Here is a 26,074-nt window from a genome sequence, read left to right as displayed (position 1 = left end):
GGCAGGGGCAAATGACAGCGTGAGATACAAAGCTCATAATGGAAAGAAAGTTATTTTTGTTAAATATTTGACTTTTTTCAACATAAGTGTACAAGCACCTCTGCAGCATTACTCCCATTTAAATAACACTGTAACCAAAATGAGATCTTCAAAAATATTATCATTTTGATAAGGAAATAAAGATGACAAAAATTATTCTTTATGGTTACAGACTTAGGAACATGCCAACCAAAAAGATGCCAAGTTGGAAAGTTTGCACAAACAATGTTGGCATGCTGTTACCCGATTTTTCACCTGTAGCTGAATATGTGTCTGAGGTGTAGAGGGCACCAGTTGATCTGGAGTGATGTCTGGAGGCTGTAAGTATAGGATGACACAAACCCTGTCTATTACCATGGCAGGCCTTCGATTATGTGCATAATGTTAACTTGAAATTAAAGATTTGTCTCTTAGATAAAAAGAGCACAAATCAACAGAAATAAGAAAATCAAAATGTTGGCAACACTTACTCTAAAAATAAAGAGATTACATGTAATTCTAGACTTGCAATCCTTTTGCTAAAATTTATCCTCATCTTAGTCCTAAAGTGCTACCCCCTTACTCTGAGACTGTGATCCCGACTTCTAGAACTCCCCCAGCTAGGTGGAACAGCCTTCCAGCATCTATCCTGACAAGCTCCTTAAGAATTTCATGTTTCAATGAGATTATCTATTATTCTTCTAAACTCCAAGGATATAGTCTACTCAATGTCTCCCCATAGAACAAGCCCTCAGCCTAGAAATCAGTCTCACAAATTGGCTGAATTCCTCCTCTAAGGTAAATATATCCTTCCATTGGTAATGAGGTGAAAACTGTACGTAGGACTCCAGGTGTCGGTTCACCAAGGTGTTTTATAATGGACTAAGACTTTTTTACTCTTATACTCCAATTCCTTTGTAATAAAGATCAACTTACCATTCTTTTCCTTTATATTTCTGTACCTACCTGTTAACTTTCCATCATTCATGTACAAGGACACCCAGATCCCTCGGAATACCAACACTTTCCAGTCTGTTACTTTTTCAAAAATATACTGCTTTTCATTCTTTCGATCAAAATGGTTAATTTTACAACACTCCACAAGATATTCCATTTGCAATGTTCTTGCCCATACACTTAAACAGTACCGATTGTTTTGCAGCCTCTATGCTTCCTCCTCACAGCTTACATTTCCACCTACCTTTGCATTGTCAGTAAACTTGGATACATGACACTCAGTCACACCTCATCTAAGTCATTGATATAGATTTTAAAAAGTTGATCCTTGTGGTACCCCACCAGTTACACTCTGCAGCCCAAAAATGACCTGTTTATTCCTACTTTGCTTTCTGTTCATTAACCAATCCTCCATCTATGCTGAATAGACTCCCAATCTGATGAACCCTAGTTTGTGTAATAACCTCTTGCGTGGCACCTTATCAAACGGTTTTTGAAAATCTAATCACACTACATCCATTGGTTCCCCCTTATCTATCTAGCTAGTTATCACAGAATCACATATAACCTCAAAATTATAACCTCAAAAAACTCAGAATTATAAAACACTATTTCCCTTTCATAAAATTTGTGTTGACTCTGTCCAATCATATGGTTTTCTAAGTGCCCTGTTATCACATGCCCAATACACTGTCACCTCTCCAATCTGGAATGCCTTGGACCAAGCCATTCCTGGATTTCTGCATTTTCTGAATTCTGGAATAATGTTAGAATGCCTAACCACAAGTGTATGAATCGGATATAAATATGTGCCTGAGACTTAAAACAGTGACAAAACTTTATAAAGCAATAATAAAAAATGTTTTATTTATCTAATTACTGTATTTTCCATGTTTTCTAAGTATTGCGCTCTTTAAAATTAGAAAACACATTTATCAGGGGCTGATTACTGTGTATGACACATTTCTCTGCCCATCTTCAAACTCATCCTTGAAACATACCTCTTGGACTGCATTCTCTTCTATCTCCACTCCTCGTCCTGCTTGGATATGTAAGAGGCACTTGTACTTGACAAAGGCTATTAATAGTAGTGCCTGGAAAAGCTCCACAGATTTACAATTAACAACCATTAGGGCCATTCTATGATTCTATAATGTTGGGCAGAATTATCCATTGTGGAGACAATGTCCAGAAGTGGGTGGGATAGTTGGAGTGATTCCTGCTGGGTGGCAGGTTGGCTGAACACGTGCAATCCTATGCTTTTGAACTTCTTAATTATGCATCAGTGGGAGCTCAGTGAATCTTGCAGTGGAGCAGGCAAGAATTCGGCCACCCAGCTGTTTCCTCATGGGACGTAGGTCCTGCATTATTTAAATGGCACCCCTACAGAAATCCACACTGCAGGACAGGAATTGTTGTGGAGAGGAAAGCAATGACCGCAAAAAGAAACAAATCCTCTGCATCATGATTCAGCAAAGCCTCCCTGGGGATTCTGCTCCAGGATGTGCAAGGAAGGGAGGTCCTCCTTCTGAGGGATGGGATTTGGGAGTCCTCCCACTTGAACATGCTGGCCTGGGAGGAGATCACCAGGGATGTTCGTGCCCATGGCACTCAAAAAAGCTGCCCTGCAGTGCTGCAAACACATGAATGACCTTCTTCATTCTGTCAGGCTAAGTGAAACTTCTACGCACTGCAAGCTCACATTCTCATAAGGGCATCAGGCAGTCTAAGGGTTAGAGTCCACAGGGATGTCACACATAACTAGCAAAATGGGACATCACACAGGTTGTCTGCCAGCCAGCCACCGTCTCTTAGCTTCCTGCACAAACAGTGTCTTAATCCCTTACTGGGGAGTGCTCAGATGACACAACAGGCATGCATGCTTCTGAACTGTTCTTTCATCCATTGTACTCACACAGTCAATCCATCTGTCTCTATGCAGGACAAGGTCTCACATAACAAAAGGGAGAGAGCCATGACTGGCGGGGGGCCCTGGAGTTGCGGACCCTCTCAAGGTTGAAAGAGCTGATTGCCGAGCTGGCTGATATTCCTGGGCGGAAAGAGAGATCAGCCTCCCCCAAAAAGCCAGTGAGGGTATATCCAGTGTACATCAACAACATACGGAAAATGACAAAGTGATCTTTAATGTATGACCCTGCTTTGTCAATCACTAATTCTCTCTTCTCTCTATTCCAGGAACCAGTAAAAGGGGGAGGAGTTCCTTAATAAGAAAACAGAACCCCAGACCCCTATGAGGAGGAAGCAGACATATGCTCAGATGAAGAATCATCACTGCATTCATCTGCATCCTCCACGAGCGCAGATACATGCATATTGGTGGGACCTAGTTCTACACCAGACTAGGGTTCACAATCTGGTGACCATCTCATAGACATGGGTCCACAGCAGGTGGAAGCAGCTACAGCCAAGACCTCCGACATTCGGAAGGCTACTGGAGACCAGGCGCCTGCTGAGACAGAGTCTGATGATGAGCCTCTGCAATTGACCCTAAGAGACATGTTGGAGATGCGAATACAGGCAGGGGAACGTCAGATAGAGTAGGCAAAGGCCATCAGCAGACTGGAACGAAGAATAGGAGAGTCTGTCCACATTCCTTCTGATGTCGTGGCTCCAGCAGCAAGCATATCGAAGTTTCCACTAGAAGAGTCCCAGGTCCAGCAGCTTCTGTCGAATTTGCGCTTGGGCTTGCACACCATCACTCTAGCCATGGGTGTGTTTCAGCAGTGGCTAGGCGAGAGAGGGATGGGCACCTCAAGCTTCCTGCAGATGCCTCTTCTCCTCAAGGAATCAGGGAGGGCAGGAGGGAGGAGAAGTGCCAACCAGGTCCCCCAGGGGCATCCACTCAGGTCACTCCAAGGGTGCCCTGCCGCTCTAACTCCCCTCTGCCAGTGACCCCATCAATTCCAGCAGGTCAGGTCAAGGAGGGTGCATCTGCATCAGGACAGGGAACGCTTAGCAGGCTGGGGCCCTAAAGGCCTTAGACCACCAGCAGATGCCCGCTGAAGTCATCTCAGACAACAGAGAATAGCAGTCAGCAGACTGTCTCCACTCAGCTGCGGGTGTTGGAGCTGCACCTAAGTGTAGGTTAAGAAAAATGAAGAAATTTTCAATGCACACTGGTGGCAAGGGTGATCACTCATTGTTTTGACTTTTCACTTCTGTAAATGTATGTTGGCTTAATCTTCTCCAACTCTCATAAATTTAATTGATATTCAATGCAGTTAAATATCCCTCATTCATTTAAGGGTCCTAAATGTACCCCCCAAAGAACTCCCATCGTGATATTCAGTTGCCTTAACTCTTAACACAACTGCACCAGTGAGTAGCCTTGATTTCCACATCTGCAACATCAGGAAAGGCAGATCATTTGTGAGACTGATGGCTGGCCAATATACCTGTCAGCCTTAAACATCAGGCAGACATTATCCGGGCTCTGGAGAAGTGCTCATCAAAGTTCGTGATTAACCTGCTGCTGTTGCACTGACATCTGTTGTTTATGGATGGAACAAGTAGTCGTTGCAACTAGCGTTACAATCATTTCTCTGTGTAATTAGCGATGGTGCTTAATTTATGAAAGTGGGTTAATGAAAAAAGTAGTGTCAAACTTCAAACCCCATAGGCTTTCATGCCTCTCTGCAAGAAGATTGCGTCTCCACACTTAAGGCTGAACATCATTCCATGCTTAGTTCCCACTCTCCCCATGCATGATGCTGAGCTAGGGAAGTAAGGATCAATCGGGAACATGATAAATGTCTGCAAGAGGGGTATCAGCGTGTGATGTCAGAGGTGTGTGCTCATCTTGATGAAGCAGTCTCCTGACCTTGTGATGATCTTACGTTGCTCCTAGATGGTTGCTTACAGTGAGTTATGTGAAGGCACTTTTGTGAAGGCACATCCCACAACTCAATATGGAATTCATCACGACAGTGCACTCACTAACTTAGGGTATATGGAAAGGATGGGTCTATGTGAGCTGGATTATGTTGAGGACTGCCATGCCTGAAAGTGATGCATTTGCAAGTCCTAAGCAAGGTCCATGAAGGGAAGATGTTGTCATTGTTTGCTGTGGCAATGCTGACTGGGCCACCTTTCTCCTTAGTGTCAAGGTCATCCAGGACAGAAACCTGGCACGTTTCCGATGATTGCAGGACTCTGAGTGTTTGTAACTAATCAAACCACTATCCTATTGAGGCTGTCTGTGAGGACATTTCAAACATACCTCGCAGATGTAGAGTTAAAGATCACTGCATCCTGATGTGTGAAGGGCAATTGGGGGTCAGTAGCAAGATGATGCCTCTGCATTATAAATTCATGACAGCTGGTGATGGGAGAAATGGAGCTCTCCGGATGCTGTTCTCTCTGGAGACATTTAAGCATAAGCCACCGAAAAATGTGTGCATGTCTTACTAAGCTGGTGTCACACTGACATGAGTGCATCCATGTGTGAACTGGATTTTCAGTTGCTTGAAAGCTGCCATTCCCACTGATTTGGTGGTGCCACGATTGAAAGGATTGCAGTGTGTGGTGTTGATTAAGGACGTGCGCTAAGGGAGTGCTAATCACATTCTACAGCAGCCACATGTTGCCAAGGCTGCTATGTCTTCAAAGGATGATCTCATTATGAGGGCATAAGGTGACTAATGCTTCTTACATGATCATTGAAAGTTTTTTGACCTTTCCTGAGATGTTCAAGCTGAAAATAAAGGTGTTGGTGCATCTTATGCATCAAAGGCTGAAGGAAACTTTTATTGTGAAAATTTGTCATCACCTTATTCCTCCTGGAATCTTGCAACTATGAGGTTGTCATGGCCATGTCTGCTGCGTCATGCCCATGCAATGGCCTCATGTGGCTCGTCTAAATCGTTGTCCATCCCCTTCAATGTCCTCCTTGTCAGCTTCTCAATGACTCCCTCCGGCAATAAATCCCCCTGTGCAAGGCACAGTGAACAATGATGACGGGGGACACTCTCTGTGGCGAACACTGGAGAGTTGCGCCTGACTGGTCCAAACTTGGGAAATGCATCTTTAGGAGGCCAATAGTTTGCTCTATTAATGACATTGTGACGGAATGCGAAGCATTGCATCTCTCCTCAGTTGTACCCAATGGCCAACCAACAGGCGTCATTAGCCATGTCTTCTAGGGGTACCCTTTGTCACCGAGGGGCCAACCTTCTAAGCACTGAGGACCCTCAAAGGTCCATGGGACCTGTGAGTGACTCAATAAGTTGTGAGTACTCCCTGGGTACTTAGCACAAACATGTGGGATCTGCATTCTGTGGTCACTAATTCTGGATGTTCAGAGTGAAATCCTTTTCTATTTATGAATCTCCCAGTATGTTGCCAAGGAGCTCTCAAGGCCACGTATGCATTTGAAGGTGCCCTGCACACATACAAAACTTGAGATTGCAGCAAAGCCCACAGCTCTTGAAGCCTGGCTTGTGTCATCCATGCAGAACTGCATGTAACAGTGAGCTGTATTGAAATGGGCATGTGTCACCTCCCTTATGTATGTGTGTCACCTATTGTGAGATTCCACAAAGGTTCCCAGTACAGCCCTGGAAGGATCTGTGAGCAAAAAAGTTCAGTGCCACGGTCACCTTCAAAGCAACTGGTGTGGAATGCCCTCCAAGTCCTTGCAGCATTAGTTCCTCATGGAAAAGGTGGAAAATATGAGCTATAACATCCATTGACAAGCGAAGACATCTGCGGAATGTCTTCTGCTCAGCTCCATGTTATGAGCAGCATATTCTATAGGCCCTTGATCATGCCAAACGTCTTTGTGGATTTTGCCCCCATCCATCCCTCCTCTTCAGCATCTGGGACTTCCTAGGGCCCTTCTAGCTCATGCTCCTCAGGCTGATGAGTCTTCTCTGAGCTATGCCAAATCAGCGATGTGCCCTTCTTCTCCTCACTCCAATCAAAGCTATCAACAAGGCAGCATTGCCTGCAGCCTGCATTCTCCACTCCTCCTTGTATGTATGAATGGATACAATCATTGATACTTCCCCTTGAATGGTCTCCTGCCATCTTCAAGCCAGGAATCCAGTCTCAAGCCTTTGACCTGCCCTCAGTCTTGACATTGACATCCCCAGGCCACCCCTTCCAAGCTAATAACATCCTGGAGGTCCACAGGAGGTTGTGCATTCACAACGAGGGTCTTGATTAGGCTCAACAGACCCATGTGCTGTAACTCTCAGGCAGGCTATTACAAATGAACATAGGAAATAGGGGCAGAAATAGTGATTCAACCCCTCAAGCTTGCTCCATTCAAGATCATGGCTGACCTGTTTCTGTTTCGAATTCCACATTCCCATCTACCCTTGATAAGTGTTGATTCCCTTGCCTTACAACAATCTATCTATCTCCGCCTTAAAAATATTCAATGACCCCCCCTCCACCGCTTCTGAGGCAGAGTGTTCCAGAGTTGCACAACCCTCAGAAACAAAATCTCATCTCTGTCCTAAAAGGGCGACCCCTAATTTTAAAACAATGCCTCCCCAGTTCTGGGCTCACCAACAAGAGGAAACATCCTTTCCACGTCCACCTTGTCAAGGTTGTTTAGGATCTGAGATACTTCAATCGAGTCACCCTCCTTCTTCTAAATTCCAGCAGAAACAAGCCCAGTCTGTCTAACCTTTCTTCATAAGACAATCCGCTCATTCCAGGTATCAATCTAGTGAGCCTCCTCTGAATCGCCCTCCTATTCACTTACATCCTTTCTTAAATAAGGTGATCAAAACTGCAGTATTCCAGAAGTGGTCTCACCAGTGCCCTGTACAACTGAAGCATAACATTGTTGCTTTTATGTTCAATTCCTCTCATAATAAGACATAGCATTAAATTAGCCTTCTTCATTACATGCTGTACCTGCATATTAACTTTTTGTGACTCATGTACTGGAACACCTGGATCCCACTGCACCTCGGAATTCTGCAGTCATTCTCCATTTAAGTAGTGCTCTGCTTTTTTATTCTTCCTGCCAAAGTGAATAATTTCACATTTTCCCACATTATACTCCATCTGCCAGATTTTTGCCCACTCATTCCACCTATCTTTATCCACCTAACTTCCTTATGCCCTCTTCACAACATACTTTCCTACCTATCTTTCCGTCATCTACAAATTTAGGTACCATGCCTTCGCTCCCCTCGTCTAGGTCATTGGTATAAATTGTATAAATAAATTGTAATTCCAATCATCTATCCATGCTAATATGTTACCCCCTACACCATGAGCTTTTGTTTTCCACAATAATCTTTCATGTGGCACCTAATCAAATGCCTTCTAGAAATCCAAGTACAGTACATCTACAAGCTCCCCTTTATCCACAGCGCATGTTACTCCTTCAAAGAACTCCAATAAACTGGGTTAAGCATGATGTTCCTTTCATAAAACCATGCTGACTCTTCCTGATTGGCTTGAGTTTTTCATAAGTGCCCAGCTATAACCTCCTTAATGATTGATTCTAATACCTTCCCAATGACCGATGTCAAGCTAATTGGCCTTTCATTTTCTGTTTTCTGCCCCCCTCCCTTTTTGAAGAGAGGGGTTAGATTTGCTACTTCTAGTCTGATGGAACTTTTCCAGGATCTAGTGATTTTTGGAAAATGAACACCAATGCATCTGCAACCTCATTAGCTAAGACAGATGTTAAGTTAACTGGCTTGTAGCTTCCTGCTTTCTGTCTCCATCCCTTTTTGGATAAAGAACTTACATTTGCTATTTTCCAATCTCATGGAGCCTTCCCAGAATCTAGGAAATTTTGGAAAATTAAGACCATTGCATCAACTATTTCACCAACTACTTCTTTTAAGGCCCTAGGATGAAGTCCAACAGGAGATGGAGATGGACTGCTGCTTCCCTTGTGATTGTAATTTCATCAAGTTCCTCTCTCCCTGCCACCTCCTGATTAACAGCTATTACCGGAATGTGTTTTTTAATCTTCCATAGTGAAGACAGAAGCAAAATATTTGTTCATTTCATCTGTCATTTTGTTATCTACTATTAAATCCCCATTGTCATTACCTGGAGGACCAACACTCACTTTACTTACTCTCTTCCTTTTTAAATACCTGTAGAAATTCTTGCTATCTGTTTTTGCATTTATAGCTAGCTTACTCTCATATTCTAATTTTTTTCTTCTGATTAACCTTTCAGTCATTCTCTGCTCTTCTTTATAGTCTGACCAATCATCTTACCTGCCACTCATCTTTGTGCAGTTACATGCTTTTTCCTCAAGTTTTATGCTTTCCTTAACTTCTTTAGTCAACCATGGATGGTGGGTACATCCCTTAGAATTTTTCTTGATAGTATGAATATATTTATTCTGAGTATTATGAAATACTATAGGAACATTGAGGCTTGTAGCATCCATTTAGCTTCTGTGCAGTAGCCATAGCCCTTGATAGTCCCTTTTCACATGCCCGTGATGGTTGTGGTTTTTGGAGGTCAATCATCACTGTAGGAGTTCCTCAGGGTAGTGCCCTAGGCCCAACCATCTTCAGCTGCTTCAATGACCTTCTTTCGATCATAAGGTGAGGAGTGGGGATGTTCGTTGAAGATTGCACCATTGTTGAGCACCATTCACAACTCCCCAAATACTGAAACTGTCCATGTCCAAATGCAGCAAGACCTGGACAATAACCAGGCTTGGGCTGACAAGTGGCAAGTAACATCCACGCTACACAAGGGCCGGGCAATGACCAAGAGAGAATCTAACCATCGGCCCTTGACACTTGATGGTATTGCCATACCTAAATCTCCCACTATCAACATCCTGGAAGTTACCACTGACCAGAAAGTGAACTGGACTAGCATCTACAAGGCACAAGTCAAACTCTCCATGTGCCAGCATGAATGCAGCTCCAACTACACTCGAGAAGCTTGACACCATCCAGAACAAGGCAGCCCACTTAATTGATACCCCAACTACAAACATCCACTCCCTCCACCACTGACGCACAGTGGCAGCAGTGTGTACCATCCACAGGATGCAGTATAGGAACTCACTAATGCTCTTCAGATAGCACCTTCCAAATCCATAACCACTACCATCTAGAAGGACAAGGGCAGCAGGCACATGGCAACACCACCACCTGGAAATTCCCCTCCAAGCCACTCACCATCCTGACTTGGAAATATGTCACCGTTCCTTCACTTTCGCTGAAACTCACTCCCTAACAGCAGGTTCACTTATGCCCACATGGATTGCAGCGGTTCAAGAAGGCAGCTCACCACCACCTTCTCAAGGGCAACAAATGCTGGCCTGGTCAGCAAACCCACATCCCATGAACAAATTAAAAAAACCCATCCCTGATGATTGTAATTTTCTTGAGTTCCTCCCTTCCTTCCATTTCCTGATTTACAGCTATATCTGGGATGTTAGGTGCATCCCCTATGGTGAAGACTGATGCAAAGTACCTGTTCAATTCATCTGTCATCTCCTTATTTTCCATTATTAATTCCCTAGACTCACTTTCTATAGGACCAACACTCACTTTGTTAACTCTTTTTTTTAATCTATAGAAACTCTTGCTATCCTGTTTTTATATCTCTAGCTAGCTTTCTCTTGTACTCTAATTTTCCCTCCTTATTAATCTTTTAATCACTCTGCTTTTTTTATATTCCGTCCAATCTTTTGACCTGCCACCTGTCCTTGCACAATCATATGCTTTTTCTTTAAGTTTGATAATAACTTTAACTTTTTAAGTTAACCATGGTTGATCGGTCCGCCCCTTGGAATTTTTCTCTCGCTGGAATGTATCTATTCTGTGTATTCTGAAAAATCCTTTTATATGTTTGCCACTGCATCTCTATTAACGTATCCCATAACCTAATTTGCCAGCCCACTTTAGCTAGTTCTGCTTTCATGCCCTCATAATTGCCCTTACTTAAATTTAAAATACTACTCTTGGATCCACTCTACTCTCCCGCAAACTGAACATAAAATTCAATCATATTATGATCGCTGCTATCTGCTTTCACACCACTCACTAGCTTTCTCTCAAACTTTTCTTTCTCCCTCTTTTTTTAAAAATCATTCTTTGCTGGTTCTTAAAAATTTGACCAATCTTCTGACCTACCACTAATTTTTACAGATTTGTACAGTGTTTCTTCCAATTTGATACCATCTTTAACTTCCTCGTTCAGCCATGGATGATGCATCGTTCTCAAAGAGTCTTTCTTTCTCAATGTAATAAACCTTTGCTGAGAGTTAATAAATATCTCCTTAAAACTCTGCCAGTGCATCTCTATTGTCCTACCTTTTAATCTAGTTTCCCAATTCACTTGAGCAAGATTTGCTTTCATACCCTTATAATTACCTTTATTTAGGTTTAAAACACTAGTCTTAGACCCACACTTCCCCACTCCAACTTGAACATGAAATTCGATCATGTTATGAAAGCTGTTGCCTTGAGGTTCCTTTACTATGAGGCTATTGATTAATCCGGTCTATTGCTCATTACCAATCCAGAATAGCCTGCTCCAGGCTGTAGAACGTACTGCACGAAGAAATTGTCCTGAATACACTCTATGAACTCATTTTCCAGGCTACCTTTGCCAATTTACATGTATATTAAAGTATCCCATGATTATTGCGGTACCTTTCTTACACACCCCATTTATTTCTTCCTGCATACTCTTGTCCTGCCACGTAACTACCACAAAGGAGCTTACAAACAACTCCCACAAGTGACCTCTTTTACTATTGCTTATTTCCATTGAAACTGATTGTACATCTTGCTCTTTTGAGTCAAGGTCTTCTGTAACTACTGTACTAATGACAACCTTAATTAAAAGAGCTACCCCACCATCTTTTTCTAGCTTCCTATAGTTTTGAAATATCAAATGCCCTTCAATATTCAGGTTCCAGCCTTGGTCACCCCGCAACCATGTCTCTATAATGGCTATCAGGTCATACATATTTATTTTTATCTTTCTTAACAATTCATCCATTTTCTTATGAATATGTGCACATTCAGATACAGAGCCTTTAACTCTGGGCAGAATCATCTGTGCCAGTTGGCGTTGGGCGTCATGACGGGTGTGAGCAGACATTATGGCAGTAAAACTAAAATTCGGTTTCATGCTGTTGTGAAACTTGTTTGCAACCGTCTACTCTGCCATTAATGGCGACCACGTTTCCTACCACTAGACGTCTGGAACTTTATTGTAATACATTTGCATTTCATTATAAGCCAAACTCGCCGGAATCAGTCCCATATGCTTGATCATCATAACGCCGACGTGTTTCACAACATTTATAAGGCGTGCACCTGGCAAGCTGAATTTGGAGGGGAATCTGGAGTGAGTGCACAGTAATGCTGCACAGCGCTTGCAGGGGCCACCTATTGGTCCTCAAGATTGAGGCGCCACACATTCAGGCAAGGGCACAGACAAGTCACTTTTTTCAGCTGGCTGTCAGTGTGGTGCCAGGGCAATGGCTGCCCTGTGGTCAAGGTGAATGGGTGGCGGTTGATGGTAGCACACAAACATGTGCGGGGAGGGTAGTAGCCACATATTGGGGAAACCTTGTATTAAGCGGTCATTCCTCCGCAGCTGAGGTCAGGCACAGCCGCATTGATATGCTTGGAGTCGGGCCTCCAGCTTAGCTGCCCACTCAAGCAACATAGAGGCCTGAAAGTACCACCAAATGCTGCAGAGCTCTTCACCCCCTCGGGCATAGACTGCAAACTAATAGGTGTTTTAGTGGGTTGCAGAACAATTGGACACTACACATGTTGTACAATCTCCTTGTGAAAGCTGGCCATGGAGAAATCACTGGTGGTGGTGATCACAGCCCCTTGCAATGTCATCATTCAGGTTTGGACTGATCTCCCCAATGGTTCAAGCTAACAGCACAGAACTGCAGTGCGGATTAGGAGAATGCCTACACCTGAGCTGAGCACAGACTGCATTCCAATCAGTGAGTCTGCCGCCAATCAGTCAGGTGGAGTGGGGTGGAGGTGGATGGGGTTTCACAGTTTTCGTTACAGAGCAGAAGGCAGCCATTTGGCCCACTGAGTCTGTACTAGCTCTCTGAAAGAGCATTCCGTATGGTCCTACTCCCCTGCCTTATCCCCATAACTTTGCACATCTCTCTTTTCAGGTAGCAATCCAATTCCCTTTTAAATACCTTGATTGAATCTACCGAAATTGCCTCCACCACCCTTTCAGGAAGTTTGTTCCAGACTCCAACCACACTTTGGGTGAAAAGTTTTTTCCTCACTTCACATTTACTCCTTTTGCCAATTATTTTGAGTCTGTGCCTCGGGTTCTTGACGTTCTCGAGTGGGTACAGTTTCTCGTTATTTACCCTGTCCATACCCCTCAGAGTTTTGAATACCTCTACCAAGTCTCCTCTCAGCTTTCTTTTCTCCAAGGAAAAAAGTCCCAACCTTTCAATCTATTGCATAGCTAATGTTCTTTAGCCCTGGAATTATTCTTGTGAATCTCTTCTGTACTCTCTCCAATGCCTTCACATCCTTCTTCATGTATGGCACCCAGAACTGGAGGCAGTACTTCAGATGAGGCCTAACTAGTGTCTTATACAAGTCCAATATGACCTCCTCACTCTTGTACTCAGTGCCCCTATTAATAAAGCCTAAGATACTATATATTTTATTAACTACTCTCTCAACATACCCTGCCATCTTCTGCTATGTATTACCTACGTATGTATACACCGAGGTCCCTCTGTTCCCGCACCTTCTTTAGAGGCTCTCCCTTTATTTTATACTGTCTCACCATATTTTTCCTATAAAATCAATTACCTCACACTTCTCTGCATTTGACTTCATCAGCCACTTGTCTGCCCAATCCACCAATATGTCTAATGCCCTTTTGAAGTTTAAGACTGCCCCAATTACAGTTGACAACATTTCCAATCTTCATGTCATCTGCAAATTTTGAAATCATGCCCGGCACACCACAGTCTAGGTCATTAATATATATCAATTCCTTCACTGTCGCTGGGTCAAACTCCTGGAACTCCCTCCCTAACAGCACTGTGGGTGTGCCCACACCACTTTGATTGCAGCAGTTCAAGGCAGCAGCTCAGCACCACCTTCTCAATGATGAAATAAATGCTTGCCCAGCCAGCGAGGCCCACATCCTGTGAATGAATTGAAAAGCAAAATCAGGAAGAGCAAGGATCCCAACACTGACCCCTGGGGAACTCCACTACAAACCTTCCTCCAATCTGAAAAACAACCATATATCGCTACTCTCTATTTCCTTTCACTCAGCCAATTTCTTATCCAAATGCCTACCTTCTCTTTTATTGCATGACCTAGAATTTTTCAAACAAGTCTGTTGTATGGCATTGTATCAAATGCCTTTTGAAAGTCCATATACACCATAACAAGTGTTTCCCTCATCAACCTTCTCTGTTACTGCCTCAGAAAGTTCCAGCAAGTTAGTTAAACATGATTTTCTCTTAAAGAATCCATGCTGGCTTTCCTTAATTATCCTGCACTTGTCTAAGTGGCTATTAATTTTGTCCCACACTATAGTTCCAGGAGTTTCGCTATCACTGAGGTCAAACTGACTGGTCTGTAGTTGCAGCCATGCAGCACAGTGAACTCTGATAATCCAAGTGGTTGCCAGCACTCTCTAATATGCGTTATGGGGCTTTCAGGCTAAACCAAGAAGGGTTCTTAGAACGCCCAAGCTAACCCCACACGTCTCTCTCTCTCTTTCATCCTGCAAGAGTACAACATCAGGAGCATGGAGCCTTATGAGCTAGTTGTATGCCTCATGGCTTACATACAGCAGAGACAAAGGAGAAGAGGGTGACTGAGGCACCTGGCTGAGCAAAGGGAGGAGCAGTGCTCTCAGGAAGGCGGAATGGCTGGGGCTCCCACACGCCGTTGAAGAGCCACAGCAAGCGGTTTCTGGTCGGCACCTAGCTAGACTGAGGGTCTATAGATGCTGTCTTTCTTTCCTGCAAATGACCGAGGATTAGTGTCACCAAAGACTGCGCATGTCTGGGGAACTGGTCAGTCACATCTGCCAACTGCTGCAGGATTTCTCTCCCGGGGACATGGAGGGCATTCATTGCCAGTGGCCGCGAGTGACCGTAGCGCTCAGTTTTTATGCCAATGGCTCCTCTTCATGGCTCCACAGGTGATCTCTGTTGGATATCGGAAGCCTCCACCCACAAATGCATCCATGAGGTCCTGGACATCATCTTCGCAAAGGCACACAACTTTGTGCATTGTGTCTGGGAACTGGAAATCCAGGGTGCAACAGTGCTGGGATTTGCTCAGATCTCAGGTTTCCCACAGGTGCAGGGTGCCATCGACTGCACTCATATGGCACTCAGATCTCCATGGCAACATGCGGTCAACTATGTCAACCACAAGGTTTCCACTTGCTGAATATTCAGCTGATGTATGACCCAGCACATAGTTCCCAGCGAGTGTCCACGACTCCTACATCCGTGGCAGGTCTCAGGTCCCTGACATCTTCCAGGGTCCACAGAGGTTACATGGCTGGCTCCTCAGGGACAAGGACTATCCACAGAGGACATGGCTGATGACACCCGTGCTGCAGTCTCAGAGTGCAGCAGAGAAGGTACAGTGAGGCTCATGCTGCAACTTGCACCTTGGTGGAGCAAACCATCAGGATGTTGAAAATGAGGTTCTGGTGCCTGGACCTGTCTGGTGAAGCCCTGCAGTACAGTCCACAGAGGGTGTCATGTATCGGTGCTGCCTGCTGCACCCTTTCCAACCTGGTACTGCAACAGGAAGAGGAACTGGCTGGGGAAGAGATGGAGGAGCTGGACCTCTCCTCTGAGGAGGGTGAGGAGGCCATCGCATTGGCCAGACAAGGCAGGCATGCTCGGGAGGCCCTCACAGCTGCTAAATATATGGAGGATCATGATGACATGCAGTCAGGAGACACTACAGATCCTCATATTGCATCTGTGAGCATTTGATTCTAGTCTGGCTGAGGGCAGCTTGCTTGCGCTCTGTGATCAGGGTCACATCATGGAAAAGCAGCCGTGAAACTTTAAATGCAGCTAATACTTTGACAGCCTTCAGCACCTAACTCCTTCAGGAGCACCGGTCACAGGTAGTGAAGAGACGGGGCGGCTAGTCCCACCTCAAAGGTGCTGAGAGAACACAGAGAGAATGAAGAAACACTGACACCTGCCCATGACACTCTGGCAGCAATGACAAGCACCAATGAGGTGCAGGCATCACTAACGTGTCCAATGAGTGTAAAATCGGGCCATCACTTTGGCTGAAAGTTACACACCGAAGAGGCCCTGGACTGAGGCACCTGCCTTTATCTTGCGCACAAACCACAGTTTCAGTGACATGAACGCTGCTCATCAGAACAAGGAGCCATTGTCAAGGAGACGTTCTTGGGAGTTTATTTACAATAGTGAACATTATGTACATGTGATTAACACCCGTGCACAGGCTGTGTAACTATGTCTTCTTAACCTTCCTAACCCTGTCACTACGTCTTGGTGCTCCCCGGACATCCGCAGCGGAGGTGGGGGCAGCCTGCTGGCTGCGCAGTCTCGGTGTCCTCTGGAGGTCCGAAACCTGGAGGACCCAAGCCTGCTTTTGGGGACCTGCTGAGTGGCAGTGGCACCCTCCTCCAGCAGTACTACGAGTGCCTAAAACCTAGGAAGTCCAAGGCATGCGATGTGCTCACCAGACTGTGACCCCGAGGCTACTCTGGAACTCAGCCTCAACGCAGTGTGTGTCTCTGTGCTAGAGGAGAGTGTGGGTGAGCACTGTGATGGGTCTTCAATTGGGGTTCCAGCAGATTCCTCTTCTGAGGTATCTTCAGGGCTTGAGTTGAGGACCTGGGTAGCTGGCTCCCTCAGCTGTTTCCCAGATGTGTCTATGAAAGCAAGGAGAGATAATTAGTGCAAGGCAGAGGCCTGTAAAATAGGACACATCACTCACAGTATGGTTGTCTGATAGATGTTGTACTGCTGATCCTCAATTGGTAGAGCACCGCCAACCTCACCGTCAGCACAGGAACAGACCAGATCTTTGCTAGCCAGCTGGATGCCTGGATTTTCAAAGCCTGTTAGAACCTTGATGTCGGGCATTCCTCCACCGGTATGCAACCTCACCCTCTTGTTGTGTGTCAGCTTGTTCTGCATGAACACAGATAGAGTGCATGCAAGACACCCGCCAGGCCAGATGATAAGGATACATAGCATGCATGTGTGGTAAGTGGTGTCATGGACAGGATGAGGAAAAGGTGTATGAGAGAGCCTCAATGGTGATGTCCCTTGAACAGGCTGAGTGAGATCCCTATGGATGTGTGATAGGTTTGAGTGTGTGCGAGTTGAGAGTGATGAGGAGAGTGGCTTACACTGGTGGAACAAAGATCATTCATCCTCTTTCGGCACTGGGAGACTGTCCTCTTTGGCAGGGTGTTGGCACTGTCCACTGCCTCCCAAGCCAGATTGGTGATGTTGCTGCCCCTCCTGTGGCCCAAACGGGGTAGAAAACATCACAGCAGGCTTCCACTGTGTCCAAAAGGCATTCCAGGGACGCGTCACTGAATCAGGGAGCTGCAGTCTTCTTGCCTTTCGGAGCTATGTCTTCTGTGCAGATGTCCTGGGCTGGAAACACACTCGTGTGAGTGCAGCTGCACTTAAATATGGCACCCGATTTGAGGAAGCGGCGAGGTGACACCCGCGAGTGTGGCGGGCGAATGACACCACCTAAACTGTGTGTTTGCTGGGAATGCATGATTAATGAGGAGGGATTTGGACATATGGTGTGAAAAGCCGCCAATGCAGCCGGCAGGTAAGACGTTCTTTTTCCCAACATCTACCGCACTTAGTGTAAATCTGGGATGATTCCACCCTCTGTCTTTTTACTGTTTTTGCAATCTCTGGCCTTAGCTGCTGATGCACTTAAGTTTGTACTCTCTGCCCCTTCCTGTCACACTCTGGTTATCATTGCCCAAATCGCTACCCTGCTCTATTACCTCACTGCTTCCCTTTTATTTAATATATCTCCTCTTGAATGATCCCTTCCCCCATATTTGCTACTTTCCAATCCACAGGGACCATTACTGAATCTGGGGAGTTCTAGAGCACCAAAAACAATGGATCCACTACCGCTGAAACAATCTCTTTTAAAACAGTAGGTTGTCATCCAGGGGATTCGTTGCTTTTAGTCTCATGAATTTTGAGAGTACTATTTTTCCCCTAATACAAGAAGGGCAGTAGGGATAAACCAGATAATTACAAGCCAGTGAGTCTAACATCAGTGGTAGGGAAACGATTGGAAAATATTCTGAGGGACATGATTAATCTCCACTTGGAGAGGCAGGGATTAATCAGGGGAAGTCAGCATGGCTTTTGCCCGAGGGAGATCACATCTAACAATTTGATTGAATTTTTCGAGGAAGTGACTAGCTGTGTAGATGAGGGTAGTGCAGTTGATGTAGTCTACATGGACTTTAGTAAGGCTTTTGTCAAGGTCCCGCAAGGGAGAATGGTCAAGAAGATAAGAGCCCATGGGATCCTGGGCAATTTAGCAAATTGGATCCAACATTGGCTTCGTGGCAGGAGGTGATGGTCGAAGTTGTTTTTGCGATTGGAAGCCTGTGACAAGTCTATACCACAGGGATCAGTGCTGGAACTCTTGCTGTTTGTAGTGTACATTAATGATTTAGATGTGAATATAGGAGGTATGATCAGTAAGTTCACAGATGACACAAAAATTGGTGGTGTCGTAAATAGTGAGGAGGAAAACCTTAGATTACAGGACAATATAGATGGGCTGGTAAGATGGATAGATCAGCGGCAAATGGAATTTAATCCGGCACAGACATGATGGGTCAAAGGGCCTATTTCTGTGCTGTATAACTCTATGACTAATAATCCTTAAATTCAGCATTTTCACGAGACCCTTGGTTCCCCACTACTTCTGGAACATTTTTTTGTGTCTTCCACTATGAAGATGGATACAAAGTACTTACTTCAAGTAGCTGCCAGTTCCTTATTCCCCAATATAATTTCTCCTGCTTTGCTGCCAAAAACCAGATTTACTCTTGCTAATCTCTTCTTTTTTACATACCTATTAAAGTTTTTACGATCTGTGTTAACTAGTTTACTCTCATCCTATTCTCTCTTTCTTCATCAATTTGTTAGTAATCCTTTGCTGATTTTCAAAAATCTCCCAATCCCCAGGCGTGCTGATCTTTTTGGCAACATTAGAAGCCAATTGAAATCAAATAGTTAATACCCAACTAAGGTCAGCCATGTTTATTCCACTCAAAAGATAATACATCTTAATGCATATTATGAATATCTTATGCTCACTACTGAAGACTCCATGACATTTGTTTGTAACAATTTTTGTTTTTGCTGTTTGGAGAAGGTTTTCTTTTTTCTTCTGTATTAAAAGTCATTGCCAACCAATTACCAGGGTAAGTTCAGGCTGTCAATGGGGACAACCTTGGAAGCAATGTTCCTCTAAATTTCTCAAGTTCGTAGGGCTGCCCTGAGTTATCAGTCAGAGATTAAGCCAGCTGCATTCTGTAAAGGACAGACCCTCCTGTACAGTGTTGGATCTTTCATAAGAATCAAAGAAATACTTTCCAAAGTGATCAAATATGATAAAAACAATTTTCAAGGAATAAAAATTAATTCTCCATAGATATGGTGCTTTGGTAGTGCACAGAGGGATGTTTTTAGTCTGAAGAATGAAGCCAATTTCATGAGGCTACAATCTTATTCACACTAGGAAAACAAATGATAAGATTATTAAGGTACTGTAAGACTATATGCACAGTGATTAAAATAGGGCAGAAAACAAAAATAGTTTGCCTTCCTTGTTGCTACTAAGGAATTTTTCTGAACTGCTTTTGGTTCCCATGCTTCATTTCTGACTAATTTCCTTCTAATTTTCCTTCCTTAATGTTGAAGCTGCTTAACAGATGCACAGCTAAAACATATATGCAACATAAAAAATTCATAGCTCAAAAATCATTTGTGCTAAGGCAGAGGACAAGCCAACCCTTAAGTAACAAGCCCTCCGTGTTCCATTTTTCAATGAATCATAGCTGATTGGCAACTAATTTAGTTAATGCTTCATGGACATTATAAAATGGACATCCAGGTAAAAATGAATCTGATTTGTTAAGAATTGCTACAGGTACAGTCTGAACAGTAAAACATAATCTTATAATTGAAAACAATCAGCATTTTCAAATGTTAAATAAAAACTTTGTCTGTAAAACTTTGTCCTGTTTTGTGCAAGGCACCTGCTTGTTTGATTGTTGCAGCTTCTGTAATCTCCACAGACATGACCCCACAAACGGAGTTTGATTTTCAGTGCCACTGAACCTGCTACAGGCCATCTAATCTTAAGGTAGCCCAGCTACTGTAACAGTGCTGCTCTGTGTTGCTTATATTCTTCGAATTATGAAGTGCCGGAGTGTAAAGTTTCTCAAAATATTATCAATAAAACATCAGTTACATGAGACATGCTATGATGCAATGAAACTGGTTAAGTCCCTTCCAGCCCAAAACATCCAATATTAAAAAAAGTCACACTAACATTTTAAATGATAATGAAATAGTACTGGAAGGGTGGAACTTTAAAAGAATGATTGCCAAGGTACAACAGATTGACCTAGAATTGATTGTGGAAAATAAAAATCAATGAGGTCAACAGTGTTCATCACTACTTATGCAACAATCCAGAAGTTCATGTTCAAGATGCACTACCCCTCTATAAGAGTCGTAAAATTGGCATCATGCCATCTCACTCACCATTCAAATACATTAAACAATGTGAAGTTTCTTACTGATGTGGTAGTTATGGACTAAACTCACCACAAAAAGTTAGGACTTTCCATCCATTATGAATTACTACTAAACAATCTCCATGGCACTGAAATTCAACTTTTACAAGTATGCAAATACATTCCTTCAGCTTTTAATTCTCGAGGATTAAAAATAATTACAATATATTTTAACTTTTACTTGGTCTCTTTTTTCTCTATCCCAATCCTATGTTTCTTTCCTTCTCTTTATTTAACTTTTTGTATCTGATTTGACCTTGAATTCATTATTCTAACTTACACTTCCTGGTTCACTTGCTTATAACTATCCTTCAGTATGATTAGTTAAGAAGATACACAATGTTGCTTGCCCTGTTCACACAGGTTCTAGATCTCCTGTAGAGCGTACCATGCCATTTCAGTCTGTAACTACCAGCATAAAAGCTCAGGTAAAGTACATGAGCAAGTCTAACAAATGACACGACCGTGCATTTGAAGTTCACAGTAAATTCTGGCCCACAGAGTAGCTATTTTGATGCACTTTACCATGCTAAACAAAATGTGCCCATTTACAAAAAACAGTAAGCCATTTTGTTTCAGTTTAACTCAATTATCCTATTCAAACAGATTTATGAATTTCTAAATATTAACAGCTGGTTTGTAAATTAGGAATTGATTCTGGCAACTCAAAAACAATGACATGAAACAAATGTCAGTACGAAATGCCAACAATAATTATCGATTTAGGGTTGCTTGTATTAGCTGATCATAATCAGCACTTATAAAAACCTTTCAAAGCACAATAACTTAACATTCAATTAAAAGGAAAGGAATGGCAGTGTTTTTGCTTAACAATTTCAAGAGACTAAAAGTTACTTGGAAATACACAATCTTTCCAATTTTTGGAGCCTATGAAAGCCAGTCCCATTCAGCATTGATAACTTGCATGCTACATTTTTAAAATTGGAAAGATTTTCAGTCTTGTGACTGTTAAACCAATGAGGTTGTCAGTTGTCTGACAAAAGTATCATGCAAAAGTAATGGAGAAATTTTTGGCTGGAAGACATTTAACTTGCATCTCAACAAGCAGATACTAAATTCACCAAAGCATACAGCAAATGCAATGAAACTATCTTGGAACATAGCCATAAAGTAGTTATGATGCTCAATGTTGCAGGTTAAATGACTAGAAGTGAATAAAAAGAGGGTGCTCTAATATGGATACTAAATGGAATAGGACAGTGCAGCAAAAAGAATCACTAAGTGGATGGCAATGGAAGGGGAAATGGGTAGCCATGCATTAAATAATGACTCCTACTTACCAAGTGGAGTAAAGGATCGAACAGGACTGGTGTCCCTGCTGCTTTCACGGCTGGCGTCCCTGCTGCAGCCCTGACTCACACTAGGTCGAGGGATACGGCTGCCTCGAACTAGCAGGGATCAGGATGGGTATAGAGCAGCACAATTATTTAAAAATAGAGATGTTGAAATATTCTTCCCGTAATCATTAAATATCCACTGTCAAAACTGTAGCCTCAAGATTTAAAAACTTAAAGACATGAATGTAAAGTGATGTCACCTTGGTTCATTTTAAAATACTTATGGTCTGCACTTTTATGCAAGTGGGCAATAATGTTTCCACCAACAGTTAACTCACCAACTCATTATACTGACTTCATACTAACTGATAGCAATGAACAGATTAAAACACAGAATTTGATTAGCTGATGTTTGGGTTAGAAAAAGGCCAATGCCTTGGTAAAGTGATAAAACATGCAAAGTGGTGGTGAGATCAGGCTCCAAAAAACAAAAACTACAATTGCACCCTTCTTCTTACCAAAAAAAGACCCCATTTCAGAACATGGTTGGAATATTGCCCAGTCTGGACAGGACTCTAGGCATATCTAAGAAAGAAAAGTTAGTTTCTTCAAATTAGTGTATAGCTTTGGCCACCTTCTAGTTGGTCTTGTCTCCTGGCATTCAACAAATAAAAACAAAACATGGGTTCGAATTACAATTGGTTGCTCCATTTACCTTTATCAGTCCTGCCATGATTCTCACCAAGATTAATAGCAATCAGAAAATCATTTGGGTAAGTTGTTGCTGCTGTCAAATTAATTACTTTGAAACCTCAAGCAGTAAACTTACAGCCCACAGGAAAGCCTGTGGACAAAATGACTTATTAAAATAAGCTTGTTTCAACTTCCAGAAATCTTTGTATAAATTTTCAATGGTAATGTAAGTAAAGAGCTAATCAGACTGCCCTGAAGTTTGCTAATGATATACTGCCATTGATTTCTGTTTATATTGTAGTGAGATTAACCTTCAGCCTTTGCCTATTAAATGAGGAAGTATTTAAGTCAACTTAAATGCAATTACCACTAACCTGTTCAACTAAGCTTGATTTTAATGCAAGGCTCAGTTTAGTAATGACTGTAAACTGAATTAGAAGACATTTCAATGCATATGGATGTATATATTTCAGATAATTTCAGGAAACACATTTAGGAAAACATCTCCATATATACATCATTCTTGTTAGAAACATGGGATTGGTATAAAATTATGCTGAATCAGAAGCAGATCTCCATTAAAATGTTCACTTGCTGCATATAACTGCTATGCCACCAACAGTGAAGCTATTGATTAGCTTTTAAAGGTAGGACAGGGGTTTGTACCAGTCTATAGAAGAACAACTTGTTTAAATTAAAATTAAAGGGAGAGCTTCATTAAATTTCACGTTATATGGGAGTTGCAGTTTAACTTTTATATAATCGTCTGATACAGGAACATGTGGATTGTCCTGTAGAGGGGAGTAAGAAAGAGGTCCAAAAAAAATGTGGGTGTTCGAACAGACACACAGGTTGCAATAAGGCTTGAACACCCTGTATACCAAGCTTGGAACTGTGATGCACTTGAGCTCCTCAACCAAAGCCTCAAGGTTTTATTGTATGTAACATCTTTTAAGCGTGTTAACCACGAATTGTATACTTAACAAATCTGTGATACTTGACATTCAATGTTTAAGAGTCCTAGTGATTTGAGGAACAGCATAAATAAGAACACATCCTCGAAAGCAGTAATTAAAACCAGGTTAGTTTTATCAAAAGTTAACTGTAAAGCAATCCCACTAATAATTTACATGAAATGTTCAGGTCAGGAAAAGACGAAAGCCAAAATAGGGCAGCAGAAATCCAGTAAACAAGTGATTGCTGAACCTTAAAAATGTGTGAAGTTTCACCAGCCCTTCCAAACAATAAACCTGAAAACCACTTGGGTAGCCTCTCAAGCTGAATTTTCAACAAATAAAGAATTCCAATCACCATCAGTTGTATCCCAGACCAACAGCTCCAACCCATGCATAAGTGACAAAACTCAACTTTAGCAAGTGGTTTCGCCCAAGTCAAAGTGCATAGCTAAAATAGAGTGCCACCAAGAAATAAAAGATACAGTATGAAGGAATACAGCAAGAATGAAGGGAAAAATTGTCTGTAGGATAAATTATAGTTATGATTACTGTCAATGGTCCCGTATTGACCACTAGTCTTTTTAAAAAAAGAGAGAGAAATGATTGCAACAATTTGACTGTTTCTGCCATCTCGAATCCAAATTATATATTAGAATGGCAATAAAGTTTTGGCATTCCCGGTTTTATTTCAGATCTCAATGATATGGCATTAGCAAATCATCCTTGAATGCAGATCCTTGAACATCTTAGAACAGTTACTTCAGTCCTAGAGCCTACTCAGCTGATGTTAATCATGCTTGTCCATTGGAGCCAAACATACACAAAGCTTTAAAGCTTTTGCCATACAGTAAACAAAAAGCTTGACTTTTAGTTGCAACTATTACAATTCTACTCATGTGCTCTTCACGCATACTGAGCGATCATTTAAGACATTCTGGTTTTACAAATCTCAATATTTAACCTAAATCTAATTCGATTCTAATTTGTTATATACAGTTCTATAGTTATAAGTACATAGGATACTTAATTAAATGTGCTGCAGGTGAGTTCAACATCAAAAGTATAAAACTATTCCTACATCTATTCATCAAGATTTACATACTGCATAAAAATAAATTGCTCAGCAAATTTCAAAACATAAACTGAGCACAAAAACGTGGTATTGCCTTGGGAACTGATTTCATCACCAGATTAGTGCAACTACTCTCCTTCCCCTTTTATTTTCACTTGTAATTTGACTGAAAGAATATGTGAAAAGCCAGTGTTAGACAAAAAATGAGACTTGAATTCAAGGATGACTTGCTAAGGTTGAACTCAACTAGTTCTTAATTTTTGAGGATGGCAAAGTAGCCTTTCTGGAATTAATAGTAAAAGGACAAAAAAGCCAACTGCCATCAGCATACATAGCAAAACTTTTTAGTGTCACTGAGGAGCAGCATGTAGGTAAGAAATAAAAGGAGATGACAGAAAATTAAAGAATGGTGGAAGTGACTGAACAGACAAGAAATAAAATTGTTTACCTAAAGTCAATCGAGATGGGCTTGCTTCTCTGCTGCATCCTTGGCTACGTGGTATTTTACTGCGTTTCTGTCCTGGAGCCCCTGTGGGCATGACCCGCTGAGTTCCAATGCTCACAGTTGAAAGTGCAGTGCTACTCAATACTCTTCCAGGAGAACCAGAGCGACTAGCAGCTGAAACAAAAACATGCAGAAAACAGTCAGCAGCTGTGCTGCTTTGATAGCAAAAGGACAAGTAATTAAAAGGAAAACAATGAAAAAGCCAGAAATACTCAAAGTCTGGCTGGCAGCATCTGGGAAGAGAGAAAGTGTGTTAATGTTTCAGGTCATAACCTTCAATTAGTTCTGAAACATCATGACCTGAGGCATAGGCTTCGTTTCTTTCTCCAGCAACACTACCAGACCTGCTGAGTATTTGCATCTTTTTTCTTTTCATTTCAGATTTCCTGCATCAGCAGTGTTTGACATGTGGAGTAACTAGAACCATGTTTGTTCATGTAGTTGATGCATCCAAATGCTCATACTTTACTACAAAAGTTTTTAACTGCTACCATGTACAGAAAAGGTGGCTGAAGCTATAAGCAAAATAAATGAAAATGTGCAGTTTAAGGAAAGCTAACTTGGCTATAAAACTATCATTCATTTGTAATCATAGTACTGCTAGTTAAGCAAAAACTGTCAAGACTGGTTACTTGAGTCATTTACTCAACTTTTTCTGCAACTGCATACAAGAACCTCCAATTATTCACTGCATCTGGCTTTGCTTCATTAAAGCCACAAAGATAAAGTTTGCTAATTTTAGAATGTTGCAAAT

At 42.4% G+C, this 26,074-nt stretch overlaps 1 protein-coding gene across 15 annotated transcripts in view; it reads right to left on the bottom strand.

Annotated features, from left to right (window-relative positions):
- clasp2 (cytoplasmic linker associated protein 2) overlaps positions 1-26,074 on the bottom strand; it is a 557,389-nt gene that overhangs the window by 191,198 nt on the left and 340,117 nt on the right. For 10 of the 15 annotated variants that reach the window (XM_041189359.1, XM_041189360.1, XM_041189361.1 and 7 more), the window contains 3 exons: positions 25,264-25,434; positions 22,098-22,205; positions 295-357 (listed from right to left, as the gene is read on the bottom strand). In XM_041189359.1, the coding sequence (XP_041045293.1) occupies positions 295-357; positions 22,098-22,205; positions 25,264-25,434 (342 nt within the window). The remainder of the gene's footprint in view (positions 1-294; positions 358-22,097; positions 22,206-25,263; positions 25,435-26,074) is intronic. The other 5 variants (XM_041189365.1, XM_041189366.1, XM_041189369.1 and 2 more) reach the window with 3 other exon arrangements.

The sequence above is a fragment of the Carcharodon carcharias genome, chromosome 6 (genome assembly GCF_017639515.1).
Source record: "Carcharodon carcharias isolate sCarCar2 chromosome 6, sCarCar2.pri, whole genome shotgun sequence".
NCBI classification, from domain to species: Eukaryota; Metazoa; Chordata; class Chondrichthyes; order Lamniformes; family Lamnidae; genus Carcharodon; species Carcharodon carcharias.
Note: the sequence above shows the minus strand (reverse complement) of the source record. Positions and strands in the feature narration are given on the sequence as shown.